This window comes from Leopardus geoffroyi, chromosome C1 (assembly GCF_018350155.1).
Source record: "Leopardus geoffroyi isolate Oge1 chromosome C1, O.geoffroyi_Oge1_pat1.0, whole genome shotgun sequence".
Taxonomy (NCBI): Eukaryota; Metazoa; Chordata; class Mammalia; order Carnivora; family Felidae; genus Leopardus; species Leopardus geoffroyi.
Window position 1 is genome coordinate 58152906 of NC_059328.1, and position 18022 is coordinate 58170927.

Here is an 18022-nt window from a genome sequence, read left to right on the forward strand (position 1 = left end):
GCACTGTGCAAAGATCATATTTTATCCAGACCATTTGCAATTAGATGTACCCTAAAGACAGCTATCCAACAATGGCTTGTCTCCTACTTCCTGGATGGTGTTTCTAGTTTTTAATGTGTGTGTGTTGGGAGGGCGGGTCAGGGGAAGGGTGTCACTACCACTTGAAAATTAGCTTTCCGGGAAGGATCCAATCGAGTCATCTACACTGTGACTTTCCCTCATCTCCTCAGGACAACTGCATTTAAATATGGGCCAAAAGCTTAAGTCACAGGAAAGAGGCATTAATCGTTGGATTTCAGAAAATAGCCTTTTGGGAAGCTTAAGGGACACAATGGTGCAGTTTCCCTAGAACCTCTGAAAGTACAATGTGTACGTCTGCCTTCCTCAGATTAGGTGGATGCTTCAAGTCCTGGTTGAAGATTGCCCTGGAATCCTAGAGTCTGGTTTGATCAGTTTATGATCAACTCCAGAATGACAGAGGCATATACATAGAGAGGACTTGTATCGGGTGAAGTGAAATAATTATTTCCTTAATGAAAAACTAATTTAAATTCTAGGTTACAGTAGCTGCTTGTTGGGGGATGGCAACCACAAATTTAAAGTTGTGATTTTTTTTTTTTTTTAATATTCAGGAATGTGTTTCAAGCAATAATATATTAGGTGTGCAATACTTTCGTCAGGTAGATTGTCCTGGCTTTGGAAAGGCAAGAAGAAAATTGTTATGGCAGTCTGCTTTTATTTTTCAGGTTAAGCATGAGGGCAGCTTTGATCATATGGTTAACTTGACATTTGGACTGACGAGTTTAACCTCACCAGGGATGGGACTGGATTTGAGTCCCCCTTGTCCAAACTACAACATGCTTACTGCCTTCTCCCCCGCATTCCCCACATCTCAGCCTCCAGGATCAGCTACCAACAAGGCATTTTGTCCATTTTCATTGGTCTGGCCACCCGAGGAACGTCCTGTTTCTTTAAATCCCCAGTGCTCAAATTGCCATGTAGAAACCAACTCCCTATCAATTTTCTCCACATTTAATCCTCGGCTCCTTGTCATATTTTCATTTTTCTGCATTAGTTCCCATGGTAACGAGTCTATTGGCAGAGAAAGTGTGACTCTGCTTTTAGCCTTCCACACAATACAAAATCCTTCTAGTGATCCTTGGGCAAGTGTCATACTAAAAGGCAGGAAGAGACTACAGTTCCCTAGGCTAATGCCTCTAATCCCTTACCCTACTGCATTTATTTCCCACCTATCCCCAAACCAGACCCACGGCCCAGAATCCCTTCACCTTTTGATACGAGTATTCAAAGCACCCCCCCCCAACCAACTACAGATGCAAGGATTGAACCTTTTGTTCAGATGGCTTCCTCTTCTAAGTGCCAGTAATTTAACTGACATAAATGTATAGTTGATGGCAGTGGCCATTTGGAGGCAACATGGGAGAAGCAACTTGCACTCATTTTTCTAAAAAATATCCTCAGTATGCATCTAAGATGTATACAGACCAGGGAATAAGTATGTCCTGAATCGAGCCTTAGGTCAGTGTCTAATGTTAGGGATGGGGACATTTAAACAGATTTTCTCCTAACTGACTAGTTAGTGGCACATGAAGGGAAGCCAAGGAGTCATCCCAGAGAACGGAGCTCCTGAGGAAGAGGAAGAGATAACAAAGATGTAGATGAGTAAAGAAAACATTGTAACTGGTGGCTGAATGTGGGCAAGGGAGCTTCAGCTGGCACAATTCAGGGTTCGAGTAGGGAAAAGGTAAGAAAACCATTGAAAGATAAGGAAATGGAGCATAGAGAAAAAAGGAGTTTTTGAGCTGTCTGCAGAAAGGGAGGGAGCCTGCAAATGAGAGAATAGCTTTACGCAGACTTTGGCCCAACTGCATCTACAAAATATTTTTCCAAGTAATGTTTCTCTTAATAACAGATTATATTTTGTTTTGAATTTTAGAATTCCATTGTGGCTTGGCAGTTAGTTATACGCCTAACAACCCCAAATCTCCTATGTCCTCAATATTTAGAAAAAAATCAGGAACTGTTCATCAGAAATTAAACAGTCCTCATGCTGAATGTGCTTTTTATTTATTTTTTGAAAAGTTAATGAATTCAGGGGAATGAAAATAGATGTTAGAAGTAAAAATGTGGGTATCTATACTTAAGAAAATTATCAAATGTAAGTGATCTCTTTTTTCGTTGGGTCTTATAAAATATGTGATACTTAAGCACATTGAAGTTTTCAAGTCAGCTGATAATATTGTACAAAGGTATTTTTGGCCCTTTAAAGGTTATTTTCCTACATTAAGAAAAGTTTTCTTACATTAAAAACTTTTTATTGTGACTCAGGTTTTGTGTCTTTGTATAGACACACATATGTAGGTGTTTTTCTTTGCACACTTGTTTTGCACAGGTCAAGCAATGAGATTAATGCCCAGGTATGCAGGTCAACTGACTTTTATGATAGCTAGATTAATGAAGGTGTTTGATGAATGGACAAAAGCAATCATATTATAACTCTTTGTATCTTTCCATCTCTCTTCCCCTTCCCCAGCACTCTACTAAAGAACATCTCTTATTTAGTCAGGAAATCTTATGTAATTTTTTGGAAAGTCCACAGGAAAACCAAGTTGCAAGTCTCAGGCAGATAGAACATAAAACAGTTCCATATTTGTTAGAATGATCATTAGTTTTCAGAATGTAGTGCCAGAATCAATTCCATATTCAATACTTGTAGTCTTTCCTTGCAGAGGACTCTTACTGGTCTTGAATGTGGAAAAGGCATCTGTTCAGGGCAGTGAGTAGTGTTGTCTGTTAAGTTTTACTCTGGTAATTTGGTTTTAGCTTTGATGACACCTAGTGTCAATGGAATGCAATAAATGTTTTATACCACTTTATGATGTTTAGGTATTTCCCTTTAACACCTTCAACTACATTTTTCTCCTTGAAAACAAGCCTTACTGTTTTCTGTTTGAAAGATAATTGATAGGCAGATAAGCTGGATATTTTTGTCTCAAAGCCAGTCAAGTTTCTCTTTGTACTCAGCATAGAGAAGGGACTAAAGGAAGCTTAAGGACAATGGCACTGTCCTCATATAAAAGAGCAATTTTTTCCTAGTTAAAAAATCAGAGGTGAATCTACCAAATTGTTTGCAAATTTCAAAGACCATCTCAAATAACCTTGCAAAAGTAAGGCTGCAAGTACTATAGTTTCATTTTCCCACTGTATAACCACCTAAGGGCACCCTCCCCACCCAGCTGCATATAAGTAAAACATAAGGTGAACTATGGTCTCTTTCTACTCAGAAAAGAAATATTAACAGCAGCAATTCTAAATAGACAGTGCTAGACTTTTAATTGGTCTGTAAAGAATTATAAGTAAAAGGATACTAGATGCAGGTTTTTAGAATTTTAAGTACCCATGAAAATTATTCTTTCATTCCTAAACTACTTGACAATTGATTACTTTGGACCTTAGTTACTTGGAGGGACACAATCCTTTTATTACTATATAAAAAAGTTCTAATTCCACCTATTTATATTAATATTTTTCCATATGCTAAACACATGCACACACATATAAACTGTCCATTTTTCCTTTGAGAGCATATAATCAGCTAGTGAAATATTTCACTCTTCCGTAGGTTTAAGAAAAATTCCTATGCAGTGATGCAACACTGGGCCACTATTTTAGTAAGAGGAAGACAGTCTCTAGACTCATTCTTTTTCAACATCTGACTTCACTACCATATGTGCAGCACAACAGTGACATCTTAAGGCCAAGTAACTAGAATTCCTTTAGCCAGAGAATTGGGATCTGTTTTCAAAGAAATTTCATTACGTTATCAAGTAGTTTTCAAGTTCACAGTTTGCAACTGGTAGATCTTTATAAATGCTTCTTTATGACTTCTTTTGCAGTCTTTGTGAACATTTTAATGTGCACTGGTAAACACTAACATTTTACATAGACATATTGTATATTAATGCATGCATTTCATTGCATAGTTTATTAACACTCCCCTTGTAAAGCTTTTATGGAAGAAGCAACAAGCCACAGCAGTATAGCAAAAGAGGCTTAATCTTTATAAATTGGGGCCTTTTCTGTCTCTTTGCTAGGCTAGGTGGCTGTATACAAATTCGGGTGGGAGGGGCAGGAAACACCTCTTAACATTTAAGGTTTTCTACATGGGTGAACTGTAGCCAATTCAAAACAAATTGCTTACTTTAATAACAAATTTTACCATTTTATAAAAAACAATTAAATCATGACATGTTTAATTGAAATGGCTGTATTGTAATTAATATTTTGAGATAATTGTGATTTTGAGCTTAAATTATATATAAAAAGTTGTCATTTTTGTATGTGTTAACAAACTGTATCACAATTAACAGTACTTTTTAGTTGAACTACATATTGATGTAAATAAAAACTGAATGAAGACATATTTACTACTTTATTAACATAGATTGTGAATGTACTTAATGGTTTTTTTCTTTTGCAGTATAAGACCATAATGACCTTGAAAGCTGCTTCATTTTATGTGCAAAGGAGTCCTATGAATCTATATTTTAAATTTACTGAATCAGTGAAATTAATTACTTTGTCAGTTAATTTGCAAATGCAAGCTGTATTCTCCAGTTTATTTTATGTACTGACACTAATTGGTAAAGGTGTACAATGTGATTAGAATGCATTTTGAAGATGCTTTCTGTACAGATACAAAATACAGGGACTAAAATAATGCTGTGCAGTGTATAGCAGAGCCATTTTTCGGCTTTGGTGTACTCAACTTTTTCAGTATTTAAAAACGTGTTTTGAATAACATAAAAGTCTCTTTATTGTATAAATAATAAAATGTCACCTTATTGTAAAGTGTCTTTTGTTTAATATCAAAGCTGATTTCTTAGCCACAGAGTTGTAGTGTGAAAAAGGCATGTTTCTTTTAAACCAAAAACATAATCATTATAAGCAATATTTGAAAAATGTAGCTTTTATTACGGACATGTAGCTATTTATCCTTATTGGCAATGTTTTGTTTTGTTTTGTTTCCCATAATATGAGCATGCCACAATCACTCAAAAGCTAGCTAGCTACCTACCTACCTGTCTATATAAATTAATAGACATTCTGTTGATTGGCTACTTAATAGATTCACATGGTAAGTTTCATAATGACTGATCAGCCTACTTCTGGTATTTTTGGTGTAAATAAAAATGTTTATATTTTATTTTTTACTAAATCAAGTTAACCTATAACAAATTCCCTTTCAGAAAATTACCACATTAACTATAGGTTCAGTCTTATGAAGATTAGAAGCAAATTTGAAAAGTAAGGCTCTAGAAATAAAAAAAAATGCACAAGGTTGGGTTAGAACACACCAAAAGAGTAGGTTATGTGTACAAATACCTAAGTAAGTATTTAAGAAAGTACAGGTCAAGATTTCATTGCAGTATATGTTGTTAGTTATTTTCTGCTGCTGATAACTATAGAATTAATAAAATAAGGTCTTCAGGACTTTAAAAAGAACAAAAGTTATTTTTAAACACTCATACTTGGGAGATAAAAATATGCAGATCCAATCTCTTTAAATTTTTTGAATCCAGAAGTACTAGATTATATTAGTACAGAGTAATAGACATATTGTATATTAATACATGCATTTCATTGCAAGGTTTAAATTCAAAATTGTGAGAAAAATTATAACACTTTTACTGTTTTCTCTACCAGTAACTACACTTCATGTAGCATTTCTGACAAAATGGTTTCATAAGATATGGGGAAAAGGCTAGAAAAGAAACATTTCAACTAGATTAAAACAAAAACAAGACAGTGTATATTAATTTAAAATTTATACCAAGACTAACCGTATCACATGTCTTAAGTCTTATCATGGGTAGGAAAAAGTCTTATTTTTTTAAACACCAAAGAACAGTTTTGAATAAAATTCAATCCAATTTTATATCTAACAAAAAGGTAGAAATTAGATGGTCATATTCAAATTCATTGGTCACATTATATGTAACACAATGAGAAATGGGGAGAAAAAACCCACTTCTACAAAAATGCTTTATCATTATAAAAATATTAAACTACATTAAATAAAAATTCACATCTGAAGAAACTGCTATCTTATAAGGAATGAAAGTAAGATAAATCTTATGCAAAACAATCAGAATAAATGCATTAACACTGTATGTGGTTATCACCATTATAAATGCACACGATACCTTAGAAAAACATTACTTATCAATGTTAAGAAGTCTAAGAATGAACATGAGCAAGATTATAAAACAACTCCAATTTAAGTAGGAATCCGGTCTCTCAAATATTCCAGAATAGCAGCTGTTCCTTTCATTAATATGGCTGCTCGAGGAACACGGAATGGATTTCCATCTAGCAGTAATGTTCTAAACAAAAGAGAGAATTAAGAATTTCAACATTTTCCATTAGGAAGGCTTTTATTCTAACTTCATTTGCAACTTTATAAATAAAATGTGTGTATTATTTTCTACTTGTCCCTTTTCAAATCTAAGCATTTCAATAGCTGGAATTAGAACTACAATAATAACCCAAACAACATTAACTGAACACTTATTATATGAAAGGTATTGTGTTGAGTAATTTATATTCACTGACTCTCTTAATCACCTTACAACCCTATGATCTAGACAGCATTAATATTCCTATCTAATAGATAAGGAAGCATAAATCCTGAGGAGTAAGAAAGACATGTCCAAGATCATTCAGCTACTAAACAGAGGATCTGTGACAGGAACCCCCATTTTACCCATCCTCTTCTCAATCTTATAATGATCATATACAACATGGTTCAATTATATTTACACATTAGAATGAGCATACTGACAAGTACACATACCAAGGACTATAATATAATCCACATATCCCACTTCCACCCTGAGAAACATTAACACGTGTCTGCTCTCCACCTCCCTTGACCAGATACACATACAAAATCTATTCACATGTTCTGAAATGAGGTTTAATTTGAGATTTGAGTGCTGTTTGATTTGTTTCTTTATATAATTAATGAAATAAATTATAAAATAAAGAGACTTTTATTTTAATTTTCAAACTTAGGTGTGTAAATAAAGTCAAACGATTCACACCATATTATACAGTAGATCTAAATTACATCTTCAGTATTTCTATGGTCCATGGGGATTCTTTTAAAGGCTGTTTTCTTAATTTATAAAAAGGAGTTCATTACAGTCAATCCTCCTTATTCACAGACTCCTTATGCACTAACTTGCCTATCATCAAAATTTATTAGTAACCCCAAATCAATACTCATGGCACTTTCGAGGTCATTTTTGGATATTGCACAGGGCAGCAAAAAATTTGAGTCAATCAATAAGCACATTCTCAGCTGAGGTTAAACAGGTGATGTTCTCCCTTCTTGTGTCAGTTCTCATACTGTAATCAAGTGTCCTTTCTGTAGTCTACTTAGTACAACATTTTTTGCATTTTTGTACTTTGTGTTGGTGATCTCACTGTTTAAAATTGGCCTGCCAAGTAAGGACTCAAGTGTTGTCTAGTTTCCCTAAACACAAGAAGATTATCGTGTGCCTTACAGAGAAAATACATATGTCAGAAAAGCTTCATTCAGGCATGAATTATAGTATTATTTGGCCATAGTTAAATGTTAATGAATAAATAACATGAAATACAGAAACACACAGAGAACAAGGTTATGTATTGACTGGTTCATGAAAATGTGACCAGAGGCTCAAAAGAACCTAACTCGATACTTCCCCAGCAGAAATGGCTCAGTATTCATGAATTTGGTGTTCACAGAGACTTTATAGAATACAAACTACAGCAAATGACGAGAACCAACAGTATTTTACTCTTACATTCACTAATACGAGGTACCAAAGCAGATGCCAGTGCGTCCTAGTAAAATATGCCAAGCCATCATCAGTTTCAATAAATTACTTCTGAAACATTCTGCTTAAGCACTTCGCTTTCTGTTGACATCTCAAACTCACTTTCTATTTATTTAACCAGCACTTATTGGGTGCTTACTGTGTTCTAGGCACTGGGACAACTCTTTTCTAAAGGAGGTAAAAGAAATGGTATAAATGAATCCAAACAAATCAGGATGGAAAATCAGAGGAGGGACTAACTGCTTGGAGAAGCGAGAAAGTTTTCAAAGATGATACTTAGGTTGATTGCTGATAAAAGCAGGGTAAAGGCATTTGAGACTAAGGTAACAGCTAACACAAAGAATAAGGAAAACCATGCTGGGCTTGAAATACATGGTGACAGTCTGTAACAGATTCTGAAAAACCTTACATGCACAACTGACATTTTTACACAGTGGAGTTTCAAGTTATACATATATATAGTGATGACAAAAGTATCAGAAAACAGTTACTACACTATATTATACCATATAAGCAAAGCTAAAAAAAAATATATTTGCTAAAACCTGAAAAGCACAATTGGTATTCTGGATTTTGTTACCTGTTGTTTTTAATACAACATCAATTTTTTTTACTTCAACTGTCCTGCAAAAGTACCTCAATAAGAGAGAAAAAAAAATCCTTACAAATCAATAAAATCAATGGAAAACTCTAGTAGAATGGTGTAGCTACCTTAAGTTCACACAATTACCAAGCTCTGGTGGAATCTGAAGTAGGTCATTATTTTGAAGGTCCAATGTGATCAGCTTTTCCATTGCCTTCATTTTCTGAGGGTCCACAGATCCAACCTGATTGTTACTAATCAAAATTGTTTCAAGTGTGGGGATGTGATACAGAACTTCAGGTAGTATTTTGAACCTATTAAAATATGAACAGAACACCTAAATATATTGGGATGAGGGCAAAAGCATTCTTTCAAATAGATTATCTTAAGTCTGTTATCATGATGTAGTTTTCTTTAGTGTAATTTATTTTGTATTTGGTATAAGTCCTCTATCCCAATTTTCAAGAAAATGAACTGATTTTGGAAACCTTGAAATATATGTTAAGTGGACAGACTTGTAACACTTTCTACTTATTGTGTAAATCCAACAATGTTTTTCTCCCATGTTTTTCTCTTCACATTTAAGAAACCAGGAAATCCTTCTGAGATTCTCTATAAAATGTCTCCATGTAGGTATTATTCCTTAGCTCATTTTTACTTCTTATGAGACAGAATTACTGCCAATGTTTTAAGTAAATGTTAGAGATTTGCTTTGATGAAGCTTCCAAATGAGTGTATTCTTGGTTCTTCAAAAGATAACAGACTAACATAGCCTGCTGCTTCCTCATCCAAAGCAACACTGAAGATGCCACAAGAAAGAAGGGAAGGCTGACAGCTCTCAGCAATTAATGCAACATTAATGAGGATCTTTTGGGGGACAGTGGCTGGTTTGGTTTCAGTGTGAGATAAACTGTGTCATGGACTAGAAATGACAAGGGATGGGCTGAAGGACAGTTTTATAGTTGTGGCCTTTTTACTTCCACATACAGGCCTTCTTTTGCTGCCTTGATGTAGAAAGAGAGAAAGAAAGAAAGAAAGAAAGAAAGAAAGAAAGAGAAAAGAAAAGAAGAGAGAGATGGAGGGAGGGAGAGAGGAAAGGGGGGAAGGGAGAGAGGAAGAAAGAAAAGATGAGAAAAGGAAAGAAAAGAAGAGAAAGACTAGCAAAGGTAAACTCAAGGCAGCTCTGAAGTTCCAGAGGGACTGGCGAGTGAATAACTAGGAGCACAGATGGACTGAACAGCCCCTAAGCGGTCCTTCCTCTTTTTCCACACCAATGCATGAAGAAGCTAATTTAAAAAGGTGTAGCTCACCTGTTCACACAGAAGTTAGGTTAGCTTTTGCCATCTCCCCACAGACGTTACTTGACAGTGTGATTGACAGCTCATTAGGAAACTTAATAGAGAACTGATAGTTTGATTCACAAATAAAAATTAGCAGAGATCCAAGAAGTGGATATATTTTTAAATAATGACAATAATGATATCATTGTTGACCTACACATGAGAAAGCATGAGCAATAATGAAGCAGACAGGACAAAAATTTAAAGAGGCAGTATTTTAGTTACATCACTGTGCCTTAGCCTCGTCAACTGCAAATGAGGAGTAATAATAGTACTAAACTTACACCCTTGTTATAAGGACTGAATAATTCTATTTCAGCTGGAATACAGTAAGTAAATGTTAGCTATTAATATTTAGATTGTTAGCAGAAACACTTTCATCATAGGAAACACTATGACATAGTTGTTAAGAGCCCAACTCGTGGAGGCAAACCACCTGGGCTCAAACCCCAGATCTATTATTTACTATTTATGTGAACCTTAGGTGAGTTACTTAACTTCTAATCCTTGATTTTTAAGTGAACATAGTAATACAGAACTATAATGACAGAAACCACCTTTTCTGAGGATTAAATGAGATGTATGTACTTAGTCCTCTATCAGCAGAATAAGTTCCCATTAAATATTAGTTTCTCTTCTTTTTTAAATGACTTTATTTATTTATTTAGAGAGACACACAGAGAGAGAGAAGAGTGTGCAAGTGGGGAAGGAGCAGAGAGAGAGGGAGAGAGAGAATCCCAAGCAGGCTCTCTGCTATCAATGTACAGCCTGATGAGGGGCTCGAACCCACAAACCATGAGATCATGAACTAAGCCTAAATCCAAAGTTGGAGGCTTAAATGACTGAGCTACCTATGTGCCCCAATATTAGCTACTCTTAATTATTAGCAGTATCTTTATAGTGTTTGCAGAATAAAATCTATTATTTAGTATATAAATCCCTCAGAGGGCCTGCTACTGCTTATATGCCAACTTCATTTGTTACTTCTACTTCTCTAGCCCCTTACTTTATGGCCTGATCCATATCAAACTGCTTGACATGTCCCAAACACAAAGTGTTCTCACATTTTTGTGCCTTAGCACATGTTATTTACTCCACCTTGGATGCCCTATCCCTGTGTGTCTGGCCAACATCTAATTTTCAAGTCTTACTTTCAATGCTGTCTCCTCCACCTTCAAGCAATCTCAAGAAATACATTTACCTATGCACTGTGTTTTCCCTATAACAATTATAATTATTTATTTGCATATCTGTCTTCCTACTGGGCTGTAAGTTTCAGTTTCTTAAAATTGTTAAAAGGAACAAAATGTATACTAGACATCAGCTGTGAAAATTCTAAGAAAGCAATATCACTTTTTAATTCTAAGTAGAATAAAGTGAAAATAGACCTGAATATTTAAATAAAGTAAACACATGGGGCTGTTTTATTTGGTTCTTTTAGCTGTATTCTCTAGTAAAACCTACAAATTCTCCACAGAAAAATCCTTAGTCATGGATTGGTCGGTTCTGTCTCTCACCTGTTAAAGGAAAGATTAATTGTTTGTAGTCTTATCAGTGATTCCATTTCTTCAGGCAAAGAATTTAAAAAATTGTTCCTAAATTGGAAAAAAAAAAAAAGATGATTTACAAAGTTTGAAAATCTGTACAACTTTAATTTATAATTAAAGTGTTGATCAGACAAAAAAATTACGTAGCTTGGTTTCTCAGTCCTTGATCTATCTAATTAAAGCTAAGTCCTAAGAATTCTGAATTAGTCAGCTGTCTCAGGTATTTGATTTGTATGCCAAATCCTAATACCAATATGCAACCAATTGATAAAACAACCAAGTCTTTAATAATAGATTTAACAGGGCAACACTGTAAACTAATCCCTTATCACCTTTAAACTGAGCTCATCAATACTTCTCACAGATAGGGCCCTTGAGATCATGCCTATGAATATCACATTATTTGATTCCACAAATATTTGATTGGTGTTTAATACCTATATCTTGCACACAGACATGAAATTCTACTCCAAGCAGAAGTGTAAAATTATATGAAAAAAAAAAAAAAAAGAAAAGAAGGGAAAAGTAATGAGATTCTATGAATTTAGAAATTTGGAGCTTTCTACCACATAGGCATTAAGCAAGTCCATTTCAACTCTAAGTTTATAATTTCAATTTGCACAATGCATATGTTTTTTTTTTAGAATCTTATGATGAAACATGGCAGTAAACAGAATCGCATTTATTGTTGGAAGGATCTGGGAACAATGTTAAAAGAAAGGCTAATAAGAAGGTAGAAGGATTCTAGAAACTATATAATTACTAATAATAGAAAATATTTGTGAGAAAATTATATCCAACTAGATGGCTACCTATTAGCTGAATTTTTTCTAAATTTCTTTGCATTCCAAAGTCAAGCCTAATATGTTAAGTCATACTTTCTACACCTATGTTTTTTCTTTTCTCCGTACCTTTCTCCAGTTATAAAGACAGTTATTATTAAGTTGTACTGAATAACTCACTGGTGATTTCTATCCTTTTCCTAGAGTCATAAATACCTACTGATATCAGATATAAAAGTGTATATTAGTCACTTAATTAGAAACCTAAAGGTATAATTATAGACAATGGCATACACACACACACACACACACACACACACACAAGAATGAGACAAAAGTATAGATAGCAAGAATGAGTACATGAATTCATTCTCTCTGAATTCATTAATTCTCCATTAATACTAAACTAAAATATGGTTTTACACTACTTTGCCAGAGTAACTACCAACTCAAAACAAGCAATTCTACATTTAATATGAGCAGAGTATTAGTAGATTTGCTTTAATTCCATAAGAAAAAATAAAAAATGTCTCTATAGAAAGAATAGAGAATAAATTCTCAAACAGATATAACTTAGCTTGTTATTAGCCTATTATTTGAGCAGAATAAGAGGAGCTATGCCTTAAATAAACTAAAAGCACGCCCAGTAACAGTATAGGAGTAGGAAGCCTAGAAAATAGAGATATAGCTTACAAATAAAGACTTAAAGCCCAAACAAATAAATGACTATCTACCCCTGAGCCATTTATTATTACCCTCAAAGAACTGTGACAATTCTGATGCTGTCTCTTCAATTTAGGACACATTTAAATTAAACTTCTTATTACCACTGCAGGGCTTTAAATAGTTTCTTTCCTTTTGTTGCCACTCAGGCTGTTCTTTTTCTTTATTTCTGGCCTTGCACATTTAACATAATATTTGAAACCACAAAGGTTCTTTTTAAGAGAAGCCATCCTAGCTGCTGTGCCAGCAGAGGATTTTGACAGTTTTAATTTACTTTCAGGAAAGGAACAGTGTGAAACAAACACTTTCCATGTGTTATTTGTAACTTTGCTTACGTAGGAATTTAAAGAATGTGTTCATATTTTCTAATTTTTCAAATCATTATTTCTTATTTAACTTATAAACTGCCTACAAATGATAGATGTTTGATTAAATTATTTCCTAAATGCTTAATTTTAGACTTGTCCTAAAATGTTATTAATTACCTAAAGACCAATTTCCACGATTGGTTAGGAAATATGAGAGAAAGGGCAAATGTTAGGCAAAACTCAAAGACACATTATAATGAAAAAGTGAAGCAATAGTATCAATAAATACCTGAGATCTAAAAAAGTCAATTTTTGAAGCATGCATAAATCCAAGGATATGGAGGAAAGCCTATTAAAACTGAGATTGACATCAGAAACCATTTCCTTCAGTTCCACAATCCTGAAACAAAAAACATTTTAAAATTTTAGCCCTTGAATTTACTGTCAGAACTTCAAAACTATAAGCAGACCATAGGGGGGAAACTCTGATATAACTTTTGCTAATTAAGATTTTCTAGGGGCGCCTGGGTGGCTCAGTTCGTTATTGTCTGACTTTGGCTCAGGTCATGATGTTACGGCTCATGAGTTCAAGCCCTGCATTGGGCTCTGTGCTGATAGCTCAGAGCCTGGAGACTGCTTCAGATTCTGTGTCTCCCTTTCTCTCTGCCCTCTCCCACTCATGCTGTCTCACTCTCTCAAAAATAAATACATTAAAAATTATAAAAATAAAATAAAAAGATTTTCCGTAACTTTTACTTTTCTCACAAAATTTCAGTTTAGATGTGTATTCTGCATTATAGTAGTTTTCTTTTTAGACTGCATAATACAATATTCTCAGTATCTGAGTACTTCACAATCTTTTCTATGATATGTCAACATTTTCAAGTATAGTATTTTTTGTCCAAATTATCATTAATCATGAATGGAAGAAAACATTAAGTTAATTCCTAGGTTTGGTGTCACAACTAAGCAATTTAAGTCAAAGACTTAAATGTTTCTAAGCAAGCCTAATCAACATTAGTCATTTTAAAGCATGCTACTAACTATAAGAACAAAAAAATGTTATATACAATTTGCTTAGAAATGTAAGTTAAGCTATAACTATAAATCATTTTTTTCTATCGTATTAGCAAACTGAAGAAAGAAAGAGTTATCAGCTGCTAAAGAAAGATGAGTTTGGATAAGTAACTGATAAGAAAATTTTGGAAAGTTTTTGGATATTTGAATTGAGAGTCATACCCCTTTTAGGAATTCTCCTGGAAACCTGGCCTAAAGAAACAGAATGTTTTGCTTTACTTATTGCCATAATTAACCTATGGTATATAGATGAATTAGATTTTATTTTTATTATTATTATTTTTAGAGAGCAATACAGAGTGTGAACAGGGTAAAAGGGCAGAGAGAGAGAGAAGGAGAGAGAGAGACAAACAGAGAGACAAGAGAGACAGAGAGAGGGAATCCCAAGCAGGCTCCACATTCACCATGGAGCTTGACACAGGGCTCAATCCCACAACCCTGGGATCATGACCCAAGCTGAAATCAAAGTCTGACGCTCAACTGACTGAGCCACCCAAGTGTCCACAGATAAATTAGATTTAAAAGTATTGTTTACAACATAGGGAAACACTTATGACATATAAACCAGCTGGGATACAAATGGTATATATAAATCTAAATGGGAAATAGCTTGAAATAAAACATGCCATGAATAGAATAAATCAGAATAAATCAATAAATAGAAATGACCTGTCCCTTCATTTAGTTCAAATGTTTATGAATAAGTATTATTTTCACAATCAGGAAATAATATAGTGAAAACTATGACTTGTGAAATAAAAATTTAAGAAAGAGGGAAAATGACTCAGAAACTCTAGATCAAGGTATGTCTCTACTATCTTTCTTCCTTGGCCCTCTAAATTGCTAAAAAAAAAAATATGAGGAAATAACAGAGGTAACAGAAAACCATACTGTTGTGCATACGAACAACCAGATTGTCAGGTAAAACGAAAAAGTAAGTTATAAGGTGATATCTTTTAACTCCTTCCGTCTTCATTCCCAGTTTTGATCCAGGATCTCCAAGGCAAACATCCTGAGAGCAAATCTAAGTGCTTAGTTATTCTGTCAAATACACTCTGAGCCCTTTAAACAAGAGATGAACTAGTTCTCCTTTTGCAACAGAATCTCAAAGTTAATTGTCTTTTAAGATCTGTGTTCTCCGGGGTGCCTCATGGCTCAGTTGGTTAAGCATCCAACTTTTGGTTTCAGCTCAGGTCATGAGCTCATGGTTTGTGAGTTCAAGCCTCGTGTCAGGCTCTGTGCTGACAGTGCAGAACCTGCTTGGGATTCTCTCTCTCCCTCTCTCTCTGCCCCTCCCCTGCTTGTGATATCTCTCTCTCTCTCTCTCTCAAAAATAAACTTAAAAAAAAATCTGCATTTTTCAAACTATGGTCTGTAAAATAGAAAGCAAGTTATACTTTGTCTGACTTTAAAAATTTTGAACATCTAAAAATTTTTTTTGGCAGTCAGATGAAAGCCATTTTATTTTCCCACTCTTTTTTTTTTTTTCCTAATACCTAAGTGCTTACTAAGTGGTAGGTACTGGTTAAATGCTTTGTGGGGATTATGTCATTTAATTCTTATAAAACAGGGACTTTATGTCTTCACAGGTAGGAAAACTAAGAGCAGCTAGTTAACCTGTTCAAAGCCACACAGCTCACAGATCTGGGATACAGATATATGCAATGACTCCACTGTCCAAGTTCTTTATCATTTCACCATTCTGTCTCCCATATTTTTGTTTTCATTGCAAGGTTACTTGTCAACTTTCTTTGGGTATACAGATTACTGTAAGCTAACAATCATTTTAAAAGTTCAATATCATAAGGGTGCCTGGGTGGCTCAGTCAGTTGAGAGTCCGACTCTTGGTTTCATGATCTCACACAATGAGTTTGAGCACTGCATCAGGCTCTGCTTTGATAGCAAGGAGCCCGCTTAGGATTCTGTGTCTTCCTTCCTCCCTGCTCCTCCCTGCTCGCACTTTCTCTCTCTCTCTCTCTCTCTCTCAAAAATAAACATTAAAAAACATATATATATAAAAATTAAAAGTTCAACATTATAGTAAACTAATTTTCTCTCATAACTTAAAGATTTTGCTATAATTAATATCAACAAAGATACACTGAATAATACAAAGTACAATGCACATGCACTAATATTCGGAAGTCAAGAATTCTTTTTTGGGAGGAAAATATTAATAGGATTCAATCTGTTTTGCTTTTACTATCAATGGAAAAATTCAGTGGCTTGGTAATTCATTAACATGAAGCTCAAAATGAAAATTCCTATTAAGCCACACGGACCTGGCTTTGGACGGTATCTTAAAAATATTCTCTAATATTTCATTACATGGAAAAAGTAACTTATACTTTTAATAATTCTAATGACTACTTATAGGTATATTATATTATAGATATAATAATTCTAATACCTATTTATATTATATCTAATACTTATCAGTAATTCTAATACCTAAAATTCTAATACCTATACCTGTACACCTCTCAGGACAAATGTTAATATGTCTCAGAGAATACTTAGGTGAATTTTGCTAAATCCTTCAAGACACATTAATGAAGAAAACTATACATATACTTTCAAGTTAAAAAACTGTGAAAAATAATAATTCTTGGCACTGAGGTGCAAAAACCACTGAGAATGAGTCACAACTTAATAGAAATGACATGATGAGCAATTCTCACCTTTTAGGAATTTCACATAGCTGATTCTTACTGAAGTTAACAGAAGTGACAATGTTGCTTTTTACTGCGTCAAATACTTCATCAGGAATCAAAGTTGTTTGTTTATCACTAAATGGAAAATGGTTTAAAATGCATCATTCTTAACAGTCCAGGAAGATATGATTATTACTTTTCACTTTTAAAGGACTTTAAAGATTTTATAAGATTTTTCAAGGCAGTTGGCTATGAAGAACATTTTGAAGTTCTGTAAAGAATGCCACAAAAACCTGCCAACTCACAAAATGTTCACCATTAAGAATTCAGACAACATGTTGTATCATAATACATTGTATCATACCTTCTGAGCATTCGCATACTCCATGTGAATAAAAACAGATATATCTTCAGAGTCTAAGATGCTTAGAAGCCATATAGTAAACGGACAGTAATCAGTAAATGGATTACTCTACCTCAGAATAGAACTAAAGCTATATAATTTTAAAACTGTTGTCATCCCTTTTCTAAAAATCTCTAACAGGGACTATTTGCCAATTTTATGTGGTGTACAGTTAACTGCAAGGTAACAATAATTTTTTAAAAGTTCAACATTATACTAAACTGTTTTCTCATAACCTCAAGCAATTTCTCCCTCCGTTAGCATGTGACAAAGTAGACAGGATAGTGGCCTTCGACTAAACTATCTCTGGTCTTACCATTAAGGGAGCTTTGTAATTTACTTTCTCTTAGCCTCAGTTCTGTGAAATTGAATCTAAAGAGTTATTCATTGTTATGTGTGCCAGAAGTTTTGCAAATGTATAATGTATACTGTAAATAAATTTCCTTTTCAATTAAGCATACATTTAATCTTAAATGAAATATAGTAGTACTCTGACATTTGCAGATTTACTAATTTGTTGTTATAATTAGCCATTTACATTCTTCTTTTACAATTTTCAATGCCTAATATGCCATCCACTTAAAATAATTGTTGATGGAATGCTAAATTAATGACTATATGGACAAGAAAACAATTATTACATATAATGTGTAACATGGAGGAACTTATAAGAAAGGCATTGTAATACAGATAGATAA

The 18022-nt window shown here is 34.0% G+C and overlaps 1 protein-coding gene across 2 annotated transcripts in view; it reads right to left on the minus strand.

Moving 5' to 3' along the window:
* Window positions 1-557: 557 nt before the first annotated feature.
* Window positions 558-18022, minus strand: part of LRRC40 (leucine rich repeat containing 40) — a 51072-nt gene continuing 33607 nt past the window's right edge. The window contains exons 11-15 of one of the 2 annotated variants that reach the window (XM_045477818.1): window positions 16949-17056; window positions 13480-13590; window positions 11348-11425; window positions 8619-8804; window positions 558-6407 (exon numbers count right to left, since the gene is read on the minus strand). In XM_045477818.1, coding sequence (XP_045333774.1) covers window positions 6302-6407; window positions 8619-8804; window positions 11348-11425; window positions 13480-13590; window positions 16949-17056 — 589 coding nt within the window. In that variant the 3' untranslated portion in view covers window positions 558-6301. The remainder of the gene's footprint in view (window positions 6408-8618; window positions 8805-11347; window positions 11426-13479; window positions 13591-16948; window positions 17057-18022) is intronic. The other variant, XM_045477819.1, reaches the window with a different exon arrangement.